Source organism: Peromyscus californicus, unplaced genomic scaffold (genome assembly GCF_007827085.1).
Source record: "Peromyscus californicus insignis strain IS unplaced genomic scaffold, ASM782708v3 Scaffold_4__1_contigs__length_199733344, whole genome shotgun sequence".
Taxonomy (NCBI): domain Eukaryota; kingdom Metazoa; phylum Chordata; class Mammalia; order Rodentia; family Cricetidae; genus Peromyscus; species Peromyscus californicus.
The window spans coordinates 158,388,443-158,402,637 of NW_026294562.1; the positions used below are offsets into that span (position 1 = coordinate 158,388,443).

At 42.0% G+C, this 14,195-nt stretch overlaps 1 protein-coding gene across 1 annotated transcript in view; it reads left to right on the forward strand.

Moving 5' to 3' along the window:
* Tdrd12 (tudor domain containing 12) overlaps positions 1–14,195 on the forward strand; it is an 84,191-nt gene that overhangs the window by 13,555 nt on the left and 56,441 nt on the right. The window contains exons 5-7 of the mRNA XM_052760253.1: positions 178–297; positions 12,786–12,841; positions 14,037–14,122. Of these exons, the coding sequence (XP_052616213.1) occupies positions 178–297; positions 12,786–12,841; positions 14,037–14,122 (262 nt within the window). The remainder of the gene's footprint in view (positions 1–177; positions 298–12,785; positions 12,842–14,036; positions 14,123–14,195) is intronic.

Here is a 14,195-nt window from a genome sequence, read left to right on the forward strand (position 1 = left end):
TGTCTTTTGCTCCATTGGGAACAGCTTATGGCCAGATGTCTCTAAGCATTGTAGCTATATCAGGAAAAGGAATAATTGTCTTCTATATAGAGATATTAATTATATAAGTGGGCTTTAAATGAATTTATTATGTGTAATTTTTACTTCTAATAGAATTATTTGTATTTTACCTTTAAGCATCCGAGTTGCGGTAGAATCCTTTATGCAGCTTCCTTATAGAGCAAAAAAATTCAGACTTTACTGTACAAAACCCGTGACATTGCACATTGACTTCTGTGAAGACAGTGCTGAAATTGTGTAAGTACAGCTTTTTTTTGAAAGCTTAAAATATTCGCACGCTTTTTATTTTTGTATGTGTTTCCATCATTTGTTATAAAGAGCACAATCAGAAAGTAAAATCTAGTTAATTAAAAATTGATTCCACTTGCATGCAGGGTTGGGCGAACAGACCTGTAATACCATGGTGTGCCATTGTGAAGTCAGTGTTCCCTCTAGATTAAATCTTCCCTGAGATGATCTGACATAAGACAGCCTTACTGAATTAGGGGATAGGATCTGGTGTCTTGGTTGTCTTAGAAATAAAAGACAATGACCTGTCACACAAAACACTGCATTTTTTAATTCTCCTTCATAGTAAGCAGCGTGGGAAATGAGATGAAAAGGCTGTGAAGTATCCTGAAAGAACTTGTGTGGATTTCAGGGTGTTTGAATGTAAGGACAATGTTGGTCTCTTTTCTTTTCTTTTTCTTTCTTTCTTTCTTTCTTTCTTTCTTTCTTTCTTTCTTTCTTTCTTTCTTTCTTTCTTTCTTCCTTCCTTCCTTCCTTCCTTTCTTTCTTTTCTTTCCTTCCTTCCTTCCTTCCTTCCTTCCTTCCTTCCTCCCTCCCTCCCTCCCTCCTTCCCTTCCCTCCTTCCCTCCCTCCCTCCCCAAACAAAATGAGTAAAATAGCTGTTCTGATGTACAGGTTTTGTATGTGAGGGCTCTCCAGTTACTTTCCTGTTTCTTTTGAGTGGATTTGTATACTACTTAGGTTCATTTGCCAGCAAAGTGAGTTATAAGTTGCTTTACTTCTATTAATTTTTTTTGTTTGTTTTTATTTTTCAAGACAGGGTTTCTCTGTGTAGTTTTCGTGCCTGTCCTGGAACTCACTCTATAGCCCAGGCTCAGGTTAGCCTCAAACTCACAGAGATCCACCTGCTTCTGCCTCGCGAGTGCTGGGATTAAAGGCGTGCGCCACCACCACCCGGCTACTTCTATGAATTTTTTCTAAAATTAAAAACAGGGAAATCAGGATGGTTGTGACAATGAAAAAAAAAGTATAATAAGCTGGGTGTGGTGGTGTCTGCCTGTAGTTCACCTACTCGAGGCTGATGTGAGAGGACAGACTGCTTGTTGCCTTGGTGGTACTGTGAGATTTGGTCTCAGAACCAAGCAGAAACAATACAAAACATGAGTAAGTTCTGATAACTGCAGTAAGTGAAAGTGAGTATTTTCCATTTTTTCTTTTTTTCTTGTGAGAAATTTATAATGAGACTTCATTACCAGATTTTTTCCCAAGTGTCCCCCCAAAATAAACCAAACTGCTTTGAAAATGACCGAGCCTCCCTGAATGATATTTCCCCCCTTTTACTGAAAATATTTTTTTCTCACTTAATAATCCTGATTATAGTTTCTCAGTTCTTCCCCTCATCCTCTCCCGTCCCAGTCCACTCCCTTTCTATTTCTCATTAGAAAACAGGACTTTGAGAGCTAATAATAAATATATAACAAAATAAAATAGAAAAAGATAAAACAAAAACTGTCACATCAGAGTTGGACAGGACAAACCACAGAAGGAAAAGAGCCCAGGAGAAGGTGCAGGAAGCAGAGGCTCGCTTGTTCCCACACTCAGAATCCCATAAAAATGTTAAGCTGGAAGCCATAATGTATATGCAAAGGACCCGGTGCAGACCCCTGCAGGCTGTGTGCATGCTGCCTTAGTCTCTTGAGTTGATATGTACATTGGTCACGGTGACTTAGAGGGCCTTATTTTCTTGGTGTCCTCCATCCCCTCTGGCTCTTTACCCTCTTTCTGCCTCCTCTTCCTCGGGGTTCCCTGAGCTTTCAGAGGAGGGATTTGATAGTCCTCCCATTTAGGGCTGAGTGTTCCAAGGTCTGTCACTTTCTGCTTGTGTGGCTGTAGGTTACTATTTGTTCCATCTGCTGCAGGAAGAAGCTTCTCTGATGGCTAGCCAAGGCACCAATCTATGTATTGTTTGTTTTTCTTTTTTGGGGGACCCACCACTCAGCTCCCAAATAAATTATAAATGGAGGATTATTATTACTTATAAATGCCCGGCCTTAGCTTGGCTTGTTTCTTGCAAGCTTTCCTTAACTGCTGGACCTGGTTCATCTTCGACAGCCCACTGTTGTTGTTTGCTTTTTGCTTTTGGGCGGGGGCTGCCACCCAGCTCCCAAATAAATCACACAGATGAATCTTATTTATGAAAGCCTAGCCTTAGCTTGGCTTAGTTTCTAACCAGCTTTTCTTTTTTTTTTTTTTTTTTTTTTTGGTTTTTCGAGACAGGGTTTCTCTGTGTAGCTTTGCGCCTTTCCTGGAACTCACTTGGTAGCCCAGGCTGGCCTCGAACTCACAGAGATCCGCCTGGCTCTGCCTCCCGAGTGCTGGGATTAAAGGCGTGCGCCACCACCGCCCGGCCTGCTTTTCTTAACTTATATTATCCTGTCTACCTTTTGCCTCTGGGCTTTTCCTGTTCTCTTACTCCGTGGCTTGCTGTGTAGCCGGGTGGCTGGCCCCTGATGTCCTCCTCCTTCTCTGGCTACTTCTTTGATCTTTTTTCCTCCCAGATTTCTCCCTCTATATCCTCTCTATCTGCCAACCACACCTATCCTTCTCCTGCCTGGCTATTGACCATTCAGCTCTTTATTAGACCATCGGGTATTTTAGACAGGTACAGTAACACAACTTCACAGAGTTAAACAAATGCAACATAAACAAAAGTAGCATATCGAGGACTATGGGTGTCCAGCCCCTCGATAGTCTCCTCCCAGGGTCTGGGAAGAATCTACAACCAGCTGATAATTAATCTTTGATGAAAAGAAATGAATCTATGTACATGAAACTCCTTAGTTCATACACCTTATTATTTTGTGTCAGTTCTCTGTCTACAAGCTTCTATTCTGCTCTCATTTTTAGCTCCTTTCTTGCCTGATTTCTCTCTACATTTATCTGCTGTCCCCTCTAGGTTCTATCTAAATCCCTTCATCTTAGTTCTGCCCCTTCTAGGTTCTCATCCATCTAGTTCTTTCCCATATCAGCTCCTCTCCCATCTCCTCCTCTCCCATCTCCTCCTCTCCCATCTCCTCCTCTCCCATCTCCTCCTCTCTCATCTTGTTCTTCCCCATTTGGCTCTTCCTCATCTTCCATCTTGTTCCTCTAGTACTCTCTTCAGTACTCTCTTCTAGCCCTTTAATCTAGTCTCAGTTCGTTCCTCTCCAGTTCTTACCCATCTAGTTCTTTCATTCTCCTTTCTCTTCTCCGGCTCCTTATTCTCTCCGTCCTTTACATTCCTCCTCCGAAGTCTCCTAGAAATCCAGTTATAAACCTGAGCCATAGCAATCTCCTGGTCGAGCAAGGTCACCAGGCTTGAATTCTACAGGGTCATAAAGGCAGGTAAGAGTTTTCCTCAGGCAGTGACCATCAGGCTTTCTTTTACAATCCAAAATGGGAGTGGTAAAAGAGGAGGTCAACTGAGAGCTAGTGACCGGTTAGTATATGGAAAAGGGGGTCTGTGTGCTGGGTCTACATTCTGAGAAGTGGCTAGGTAAGAAGTTAGGGGTCTATAAAGTTAGTAAATCTGTAAGAAAGGAGGGTCCCAGCTAAACTGTGTAAAGCTATTACTTAAGGTCCACCTCACGTAGGTGGTGTCTCCTTGTGGAATTTACCTTAAATCAGGAGACTAGCATGGTGGTCTGGACTGTTATTTCTGTTAGTCCTTGAAAGTGGCTAAGGGAGAGATCTGATTCCAGTGCTGAAAGGGGAGAAACGGGTGGGCTGGGGGAAGGAAGCCTTTCCTGAGGCTGTTGTCCAAATACCTTGAATGTATATGTCCTGAGAGTGATTGGTCCACACTGTTAGCACTTCTTAGGGAAAAATCAATTGGGAAAACTATGAAGGCACACATGATTTTCATAACAGAATACAGCTGATGTATAACAAGCCAATAACACCAAAAGTTCCTTGGAATTTGGCTTCCTCTGAAGGAATTCCTTGATCCCTTCAGGTAGTGGCTTTGCCATAATCAGCGGAGTTCATATAATATATATATTCCTGCGGCCTGTAGCAGTAACACACCTTAAAATAATATTCTACATCTATGAGTAGAGCAGATGTCATCTTGTTGATACCTTTAAACAACAACAAAACCAGTAGTTTTTGGTTTTATCCTAGGTCCCTCAGCTATCTAGGCTCTGGTTCTTGGTCACCCAGGCAGTGTCAGGTATGGGATCCATTTCATGGAGTGGGCTTTAAGTCAAATCAGATATTGGTTGGTTATTCCCACAAGCTTTGTGCCACTGTTACCGTAGCATAACTTGAAGGCAGGGCATCATTGTAGATCCAAGGGTTTGTGTTTACATTTCTCTTTGGTAGTGCACAGAGTACCTTCCTATCCCAAAGACACTAGAATGTTGAGGTGAAGGCACCAGCTTGTAGGCACCAGCTCCACTTCTCCATGTTCAATGAGTTGTATAGATATGATCTTCAGCAATGCAGCCTTTCTGTCAGGTTGTGGAGAGCAACCTATAGTCTTGCCAACAACCTGAGTTGTTTGAGGATTGGCATGGGACCCCTTTGGCCAACAACTCAAATGTAGCCCAATCCTAGTACTGGAAGCTTCATTTGGTGACAAGAGGTGGCTAGTTGGGACCTTGTCTTCCCTATTACTTGGTGATTTCATTTAGATCACCTTCATTATATGTATATATTTTAGGAGGTTTCTGCTATATTATGTTTCCATACTACCTTTCAAAGGGTCCTTAATTCTAGCTGTTTCTTCCCACTTGATCCTCCCATTCCAGCCCCCACATCCATCCATAACTCTTATTTCCCTTTCCTAAAGAGATCTATCTGTTCCTAACTTTATACCTAACTCTATGATTCTACAGACTGTAGCTTGGTTATCATTGACTGAACAGCTAATGCCCTCATACAAGTAAATACACACCATATTTGTCTTTCTAGGTCAGGGTTACTTCACTCAGGATGATTTTTTTCTAGCTTCATCCATTTACCTGCAGATTTCATGATGCCATTTTTTTAATGGCTAAGTAAAAATACTCCATTGTGTTGTTATACCACATTTTTTAATGTGGTACATTATCTGTTTCTTTATTCATTTGTCTGTTGAGGAACATCTGGGTTGTTTCCAGTTTCTGGTTATTATGAATAGAGCATCAATGAACATGGTTGAGCCAGTGTTTGTGTGGTAGGATGAAGCATCTTTTGTGTATATGCCCAAGAGTGGTGTAGCTGGATCTTGGGGCAGATCAATCCTGAGGTAGATCCTGAGGAACCACCACACTGATTTCCATAGTGGCTGTACAAATTTGCACTACTACCAGCAATGGGTGAGTGTTCCCCTTGCTCCACATCCTAGCTAGCATGAACTGTCATTTCTTTTTATTGATCTTAGCCATTCTGATGGGTATAAGATGAAATCTCAAAGCAGTTTTGGTTTGCATTTCCCTGATGGACTAAAGATGGTGAACATTTCTTTAAGTGTTTCTCAGCAATTTGAATTTCCTCTTTTGAGAATTCTCTATTTAGCTGTGTACCCCATGTTTTAATTGGGTTGTTTCTTGATACCTAGCTGTGGTGGTTTAAATGAGAATGGTCTCTAAAGGCTCATAGATTTGAATACTTAGTCACTAGGGTGAAAGGATTAGGAGGAAGAAGTGGGTCCTTGTTGGAAGAAGTGTGTCCCTGGGCTTTGTAATCTCTTTGTTGCTTCTGCCTGCAGATCGTGTTGTAGAATGCTCACTTTCCTGCCATGGTGATAATGGACTAAACCTCCGAAACTAAGCCACCCAATTAAACACTTTCTTCTACAAGAGTTGTGGTCATGGTGTCTCTTCACAGCAATAGGATGGTGTCTAGCTTTTTGAGTTCTTTATATATTTTGATATTAGCCCTGTATCAGATGTGTAGTGGGTAAAAAATATTTTGTATTCAATATATTGCTGAGAGTGATTATCAGCTGTTGGAGTTCCCAGTGGAATTTTGGGCCCCTTACATATATTATTGTTTCATTTGTAAATGAGGACACTTGGACTTCTTCCTTTCCAGCTTGTATCTTCTTGATCTCCTTCAGTTGTCTTATTGCTCTAGCTAAGACTTCAAGTACTATATTAAATAGGTATGGAGAGAGTGGACAACCTTGTCTTGTGCCTCATTGTAATGGAATTGCTTTGAGTTTCTCTCCATTTAAGTAGATGTTGGCTATAGGCATGCTGTAACTGCCCTTATTATGTTGAGGTACGTCCCTTGTATCCCTGATCTCTCCAGAACTTTTATTATGAAGGAATACTGGATTTTGTCAAAGGCCTTTTTCTGCATCTAATGAGATGATCATGTGGGTTTTTTTCTTCCAGTTTGTTTATATGTTGGATTACATTGACAGATTTTCATATGCTGAACCATCTCTGCATCTCTGGGATGAAGCCTACTTGATCATGATGGATGATCTTTTTGATGGATTCAGTTTGCAAGTATTTTATTAAGAATTTTTGCATCTATGTTAATAAGGGAAATTGGTCTGTAATTCTTTTTTTTTTTTGCTGGATCTTTATGTGGTTTGGGTATCAGGGTGACTGTGACCTCATAAAATGACTTTGGTTATGTTCCCTCTGTTTCTGTTTTGTGGAATAATTTGAGAAGTATTGGCGTTAACTCTTCTTTGAAAGTCTGGTAGAACTTGCACTAAAACCATCTGGCCCTGGGCTTTTTTTGGTTGAGAAACATTTGATGGCTGCTTCTATTTCACTAGAGATTATGGGTCTGTTTAAATTGCTTGTCTGATCTTGGTTTAACTTTGGTAAGTGGTATGTATCGAGAAAATTATCCATTTCCTTTAGATTTTCCAAATTGATGGAGTACAGGCTTTTAAAGTATGTCCTTATGTCCGTATGTCTGGATTTCCTTGGTGTCTGTTGCTGTGTCCCCCTGTTCTTTTCTAGTTTTGTAAATTTGGGTATTTTCGCTCTGCCTTTCAGTTAATTTGGGTAAGGTTTTGTCAGTCTTACTGATTTTCTCAAAGAACTAATTGTTTGTTATATTTATTCTTTGTATATTTTTGTTTGTTTCTATTTTACTGACTTCAGCCCTGCATTTGATTATTTATTTCCATCTACTCCTTTTTTTTTTTGGTTTTTCAAGACAGGGTTTCTCTGTGTAGCTTTGCGCCTTTCCTGGGACTCACGTGGTAGCCCAGGCTGGCCTCGAACTCACAGAGATCCGCCTGGCTCTGCCTCCCGAGTGCTGGGATTAAAGGCGTACGCCACCACCGCCCGGCCCATCTACTCCTTTTATATGTGTTTCTTCTTTTTGTTCTAGAGCTCTCAGGTGCTGTTAAGTTACTATTATGAGATCTTTCCAATTTTTTTATGTAGGCATTTAGTGCTATTAACTTGCCTCTTAGAACAGCCTTCATTGTGTCCTATAAGCTTGGATATGTTGTGTATTCATTTTTATTCAATTCTAGGAAGTATTTAATTTCTTTCTTGGCTCATTTTTCATCCAGTAGTAAGTTATTCATTTTCCGTGAGTTTGCAAGCTTTCTGTTGTTCTGTTGTTGGTATCTACATTTAATTTGTGGTGGTCAAATAGAATGTGGGGTGTTATTTCAGTTTTCTTGTATCTGTTGAGACTTACTTTGTGTCCATGTATGTGGTCAGTTTTGGAGAAACCATGAAGTGCTGAGAAGAAGGTATATTCTTTTGTGTTTGGGTGAAATGTTCTGTAAATATCTGTTAGGTCCATTTAGTTTATAACTTCAGTTAGCTTCAGCATTTCTCTGTTTAGTTTTTGTCTGGATGACCTTGTTTATTGGTGAGAGTGAAGTATTGAAATCTCCCACTATCACTGTGTGAGGATCGTTATATGAGTTTAGCTGTAGTAGTATTTCTTTTACAAATTTGGGTGTCCTTGTGTTTGATGCATAGATGTTAAGAATTGCAATGTCCTCTTGGAGTGTCTTATTTTCTCCATCTATTGTGACTGAGAATTTTGCTGGGTTTAGTGGTCTTGCCCGGCACCTCTCTGGTCTTTTAGAGTCTGTAGCACATCTGTCCAGGCCCGTCCTGCTTTTAGAGTCTCCATTGAGAAAGCAGGTATAATTCAAATAGTTTTGCCTTTATATGTTACTTGGTCTTTTTCCCTTGCAGCTTTAATAGTTTTTCTTTGTTATGTATGTTTAGTGTTTTGATTATTATGTACTAAGGGGACTTTCTTTTCTGGTCCAGTCTACTTGGTGTTCTGTATGCTTGATAGGCATCTCCTTTAGGTTAGGGATCATTTTCTTCAATGATTTTGTTGAAAATATTTTGTGGGCCTTTGACCTTGGTTTCTTCTCCTTCCTCTATTCCTCTTCTTCTTTTCCTTTTCTTTCTTTCTTTTTTTGTGTTTTTGGGGTTTTGTTTTGTTTTGTTTTGTTTTTTGAGACAGGCTGTCCTGGAACTCACTCTGTAGACCAGGCTGACCTTGAACTCACAGAGATCCTCCTGCCTCTGCCTCTGAGTGCTGAGACTAAAGGTGTGCATCACCACTGCCTGGCTCTTCCTATTCTTCTTAGAATAGGTCTTTTCATAGTGTACCAAATTTTCTGGATGTTCTGTGCCAGAAGTTTTTGTTTGTTTGTTTTGTATTGTTTTAGACTCAACATTTTCTTTGACTGATCTATCCATTTCTTCTTATCTTCAGTGCTTGAGATTCTCTCTTCCATCTCTTGTATTAGGTCCATGATGCCTACCTCTGAGCTTCCCCTTCAAGTTCCTAAACTTCATTTCCAGATTTCCCTCAGTTTCCACTTTCAGGTCTGGAACTGTTTTTATTCATTTCCTTCCACTCTGTGTTTTTGTAGGTTTCTTTAAGGACCTCTGTCATCTTCATCCAGACTGTTTTAAAGTCTTTGTCTTGTAATTCATCTGTGTTGGAATATTCAGGGCCTGCTGTGGTAGGGTTTCTGGGCTGAGCTCTAGTGGAGACACTGACCTCACTTTTACTGATTGTGTTTTTACACTGGCATCTGGGCATCTGGGATTGGGAAGATTGTAATTTAGATGTTGATGTAATTTAGATATTTAGATATCCACTCTTGTCTTTGTTGGGTGAGTGTTTTGTTCCTTGACTTCTGTTTCCTCTCTGGTTCTTAAGAGAGTGTGGTGACTCTATGTTGCCTTGTGTGAAATTCTTCTGCCAAGTAAAACGTGTTTCTGGGTCTTGGGAACTGTTGCTTAGGAATGGGGATGGACTGGGTGTTAGGCTGAGGGGGTCCACAGGAGGGAGGAAAGCAGGATGCTCCCCCAGGATCTGCTTAGTCCCCTGGAAATGGGGCAGAGAGAGAGGCCACAGCAGAAGGTCTGCTACAGAGCTGAGGATGAGAATGGGGGATTGGACTTGGAGGACTAGAGGAAGAGGTGGAGATCTGCAGTTAGACCACTTAAGTCCCTGGTCAGAGTGGGCTCCCAGGGAGTGGCTGCTAGGGTAGAGCAATGAGTAGGTGGAGGTAGATTAGAAGGGGAAGGTCTGTGTGATAGACAGAGATGAGGGCAGGGTAAGGGAGGCTGCTGCATGTATTGTGCTGCAGAGCTGGGCATGAGACCAGGGGATTGGATTTGTAGGAGCAGGGAAAGTGGTGAAGATCTACACTTAGCCTACCTGCTTCCCTGGCTGGAGTACTGTCTGGGTTCCCAGTGTACCACCACCATCCGGCTAGTCTAGTGTTTGGTTTGGTGTGTTGTGTTTTGAGATAATCTCCAAAAAAATGGTGAGTGATCAAGGAAAGATACCTGACATTAACCTGACCTTCCACACATATCTTTTTTTTTTTTAGATTTATTTATTATACATACAGTGTTCTGTCTGCATATATGCCTGCTTACAAGAAGAGGGCACCAGATCTCATTATAGATGGTTGTGAGCCACCACGTGGTTGCTGGGAATTGAACTCAGGACCTCTGGAAGAGCAGCCAGTGTTCTTAACCTCTGAGCCATCTCTCCAGCCCTTCACACATATCTTATGTTAGGATCAAGTGAGGGGGACCTTGGTGGGTTGGGACCAAGGTGTGCCGCTAAGAGACCACACTACACAATAGATCTCATGCAAGAGATTTATTGGGGAGGAGGGGAGCAAAAGACTGTCTCAGAGTGGAAACATGAGAGAGAAACAGAATGACTGGGAGACAGAACGAGAGAGAGAGAGAGAGAGAGAGGGTGCACATGCATGTTGAGCCATGAGGGCAGACTGCAGAGACAGACACCTGATTTCCAACCCCACAAGCATGTGTGCACACACTACACACATATACCATACACAAATATAAAAAAACCGAAAGATTCTTTTAAAAGTGATTTTTTTCCCACATAATGCTAAGTGTTAATGGTGTTATTGGATATCTCTTCCTGTGTTCTTTTGTGCTTATTCTCTCACACACATCCAAAAAGAGGGGGGTGGAGGTGGGGGACAGGCAGGCTGGTACCCACCCATTCATACTATATTGAGTTTTCTTTTGAGTTTGTTGCTCAGTAGGAACTTGATATATATTTTCTTTAAAAACGTTACTAGGAGCCAGGCAGTGGCGGTGCACGCCTTTAATCCTAGTAGAGGCAGGCGGAGCGAGTTCCAGAACAGGCTCCAAAGCTACACAGAGAAACCCTATCTCCAACAACAACAACAAAACAGTTAAAAAAAAATTAGTAGATCTTTTTCATGTGTAGTGTGACTTTGGAATCATTCTCTTTTGTGTCTTTGGTTTTGGTTTTTCCTTCATCTCCACCGGCTTGCTTAGTGCACACCTTTACTACACATCACAAAGAATGTCAGAGGAAGAGATGTAGGCACTGAAAAAAAAAAAAAAAGCAGGACCATGTAGTGCTTAGAAAGAACAAAAATAAAGCTTGCTGCTCTTAGGTCCAGAGGAAACTCCAGTTTCCCAGACTCTAAAAGGCAGTCCAGATATCCAAAAGTGGGCCCAGCCTGGACTATAGGAGGATTTCTGGTGGTTAGATGTAATCCGGCATTCCTTAGGATCTTGTGAAAGTGGTTCCCCTCTACTAAAAGGAGTCACTTCCCTTACTTCTGGCAGCCAGGACTTATGGTGCCTATGAGCATATCAGAGCTCTTGATAGCCTCCAGGCTCGCTCAGTACCACGGGTTTCTGTTACACATTTCAGGGTTCTCTCTCCTAGCCCTCCTCCTCTCCTCTCCTCCCCTAAACTCCTTCCAGCGTTCTCTCCCACTCAACCCACCACGCCGACTCCTCACTCTCCTAAACCTCGGCTGCTTTGGCTATGCTGCCACCACCACCACCACCACCTTTCTCTAGGCTCTGCTGCTGCTTCTCATTGCTTCCTATTTTCTGTTCTCTCCTCTCTGCAGATAGCTCTAGCCATGTCAGTCTGCTGGCCATGTCAGTCCCTCCCTCCCTCCCTCCCTCCCTCCCTCCCTCCCTCCCTCCCTCCCTCCCTCCCTCCCTCCCTCCCTCCCTCCCTCCCTCCCTCTCTCTCTCTCTCTCTCTCTCTCTCTCTCTCTCTCTCTCTCTCTCTCTCTCTCTGTTCTTCCAGATGCCTCTGGCTGTTCTCTCCCTCCTAGCTACAAAAAAACCCTTCTCCTTAACCACACCTAGGAGCAGTCATGTCATCAGTTTACACATTTACTACAAGAAATCTCGTGTTTCCAATGGTTTTAGTCATTAAAGCTGCCACCGCTGCCCTCCAATAACTGCTTTAAAGATTAAATAAGGTGATTTACATGGCTAATGCCTGGACATGGTTGGTATTCAGAACTATATATTTGTTTTTTACTGAGAGAATAAGCATATTACTTTCAGGAAACTGTAAAGGATCTCTAAAAAGAGCAAAATAAGCCAGATTGTGGTGGTGCATGCCTTTAATCCCAGTACTTGGGAAGCAGAGGCAAGAGGCAGGCAGATCTCTGTGACTTCAAGGCCAGCTTGGTCTACAGAGCGAGTTCCAGGACAGTCTCTCAAGCTACACAGAGAAACCTTGCCTCAAAAAACAAACAAAAACAAAACAGTAAAATAAAATAAACTCCAGTGTACTAAGCCTTGGAGTGAGGGCCACCCAGAGAGAGTAGTTGGCTTTCCCAGGACTGCCTCTGGGGTTGGTTGAGCAGTGTGTAGTGCCATTCTCTGTGGCAGCCAATGATGGATGGTGCACACTTGGGCTCTCTCTCCAAGGAGCTTGGACTCTGTTTGGGGAAAATGGATTTGTTGCAGATAACTGGGACAGTGGTGTGACAGAAGGTGCCATACATTGGAATGGGAGGAGTGTCATCTCAGCAGGGCCTCTGTTCCTGTCTGAGCTGTGCAGATGGCATTGTCAGATACAGCTGGAGTCTGTACCCCGAAACAGAGCGGGCATAGGTTCCCTGTCTGTGTTGGATGCTTGATAGTTAGTGTGGGAAACACCCGTCATCCAGCTAACAAAATGGCAGTGCTATGTTAGCCTGTGGTTTTCACTTAATACAGTTGATCTGTTTGCTGTTCCAGACCTGCCACAAAATGGGACAGTGCAGCTATCCAGTACTTTCAGAATATTCTAAGAGGTAAGGCCAGGGTATGTTTGCAGAATTAATACATATGGTGACTTACACTTCTGTTGCCAGATGTCTAAGATCCACATGCATGACTGTTTGACACTCCTTAAGTTACTCGGAGCCCCTTCCATGCCAGGTGTCACTTTGATTATGTTCCTATAATTTTGCAGGTGGGTTTGGATGTCAGTAATTGTCAGCTGAAATAAAAAACTGTCTGGTTGTGTAGAGGACCCCTCTCACAATAACAGCCCCTGCCTCTCTCTCAGATTGCTTTTAAATGCCAAGGGTATACCAAGTGAATGTGTGTGGAGTTGCTTGATCCAGCATTTGGTGAAAAGCCTGACTTCTTTTAGGAGCAAGGGATAATAAGTGTACATTTGTTGTTTAACAGTTTCTGCTAACTGAAAGTATGTAAATTGTCTTTGTCGACGTTTGCCAACCTATGCAGATCTGTCTGTGAGACCTGGGATTTGAAGACCTTAAAGAATAGGGTGGACTACAGTCTACTGCTGTAAATACATTACTTCAGTTTCAGTGTACTTTACACGTGAATGTAACAAAGAAAGCAGTAATCCAAGGAAGGCTGAGTTCAGAAAAACATGATTAGAAAATCATGCAAATAACTTCAAGTAAGCACACACTAATATTAACAGAGCAACCTTTTCCCAGAACTTTCTCAGGACAGAACAATTTAAACAGAGTTGCCTAGCATGTACCATAGATAATATCTAAGAAAGCACAAAAGCAAGGCAGAAAGCCATATCCAGATTCAGGTACACTAACCAGATTGGTTCTATAGCTGTGTTCTGACATCCAACAAGAATAAACATGTCTTATAAACTGAATGTAAATGTTTGTCACAGGAGGCATGAAATCACATCTAAGAACAATCCAGGGAACAAAATGCATCTTAGGTAAAAGGCCCCCTCTCTGCCTTTTTTCCTGAAGCCTCTCTCACGGTTCCTCAAGGTTGACTGTGTGTCATTCTTTTGACCGTGATCCGACACTGTTTATGTTGTAGTATCTCCTAACTCATGTCATCAGTATTCCTGTGCTGTGCCACCTTTTAGGACTGTTCTGAAGTATGAGTGGATGTGAAAGGCCTAAATGTTACCAGTTACCTAGTGAAACTATGCTTGCTTTAAAACAAAACCAAACAAACCTTAGTGTCAGCTCACTTGTATGTTCATTTATTGCCATTTAGCAACTACCCAAGTGGAGGCGAAACTTTGTGCTGTGGAAGAAGATACCTTTGAGGTTTACCTTTATGCAACAATAAAAAATGAAAAGGTAAGTGAAAAATTTGGGGAGGAGAGGGTTGTTTTCTGGTTTTAGTTTTTTGAGATAGTCTTGTGTAGCCCAG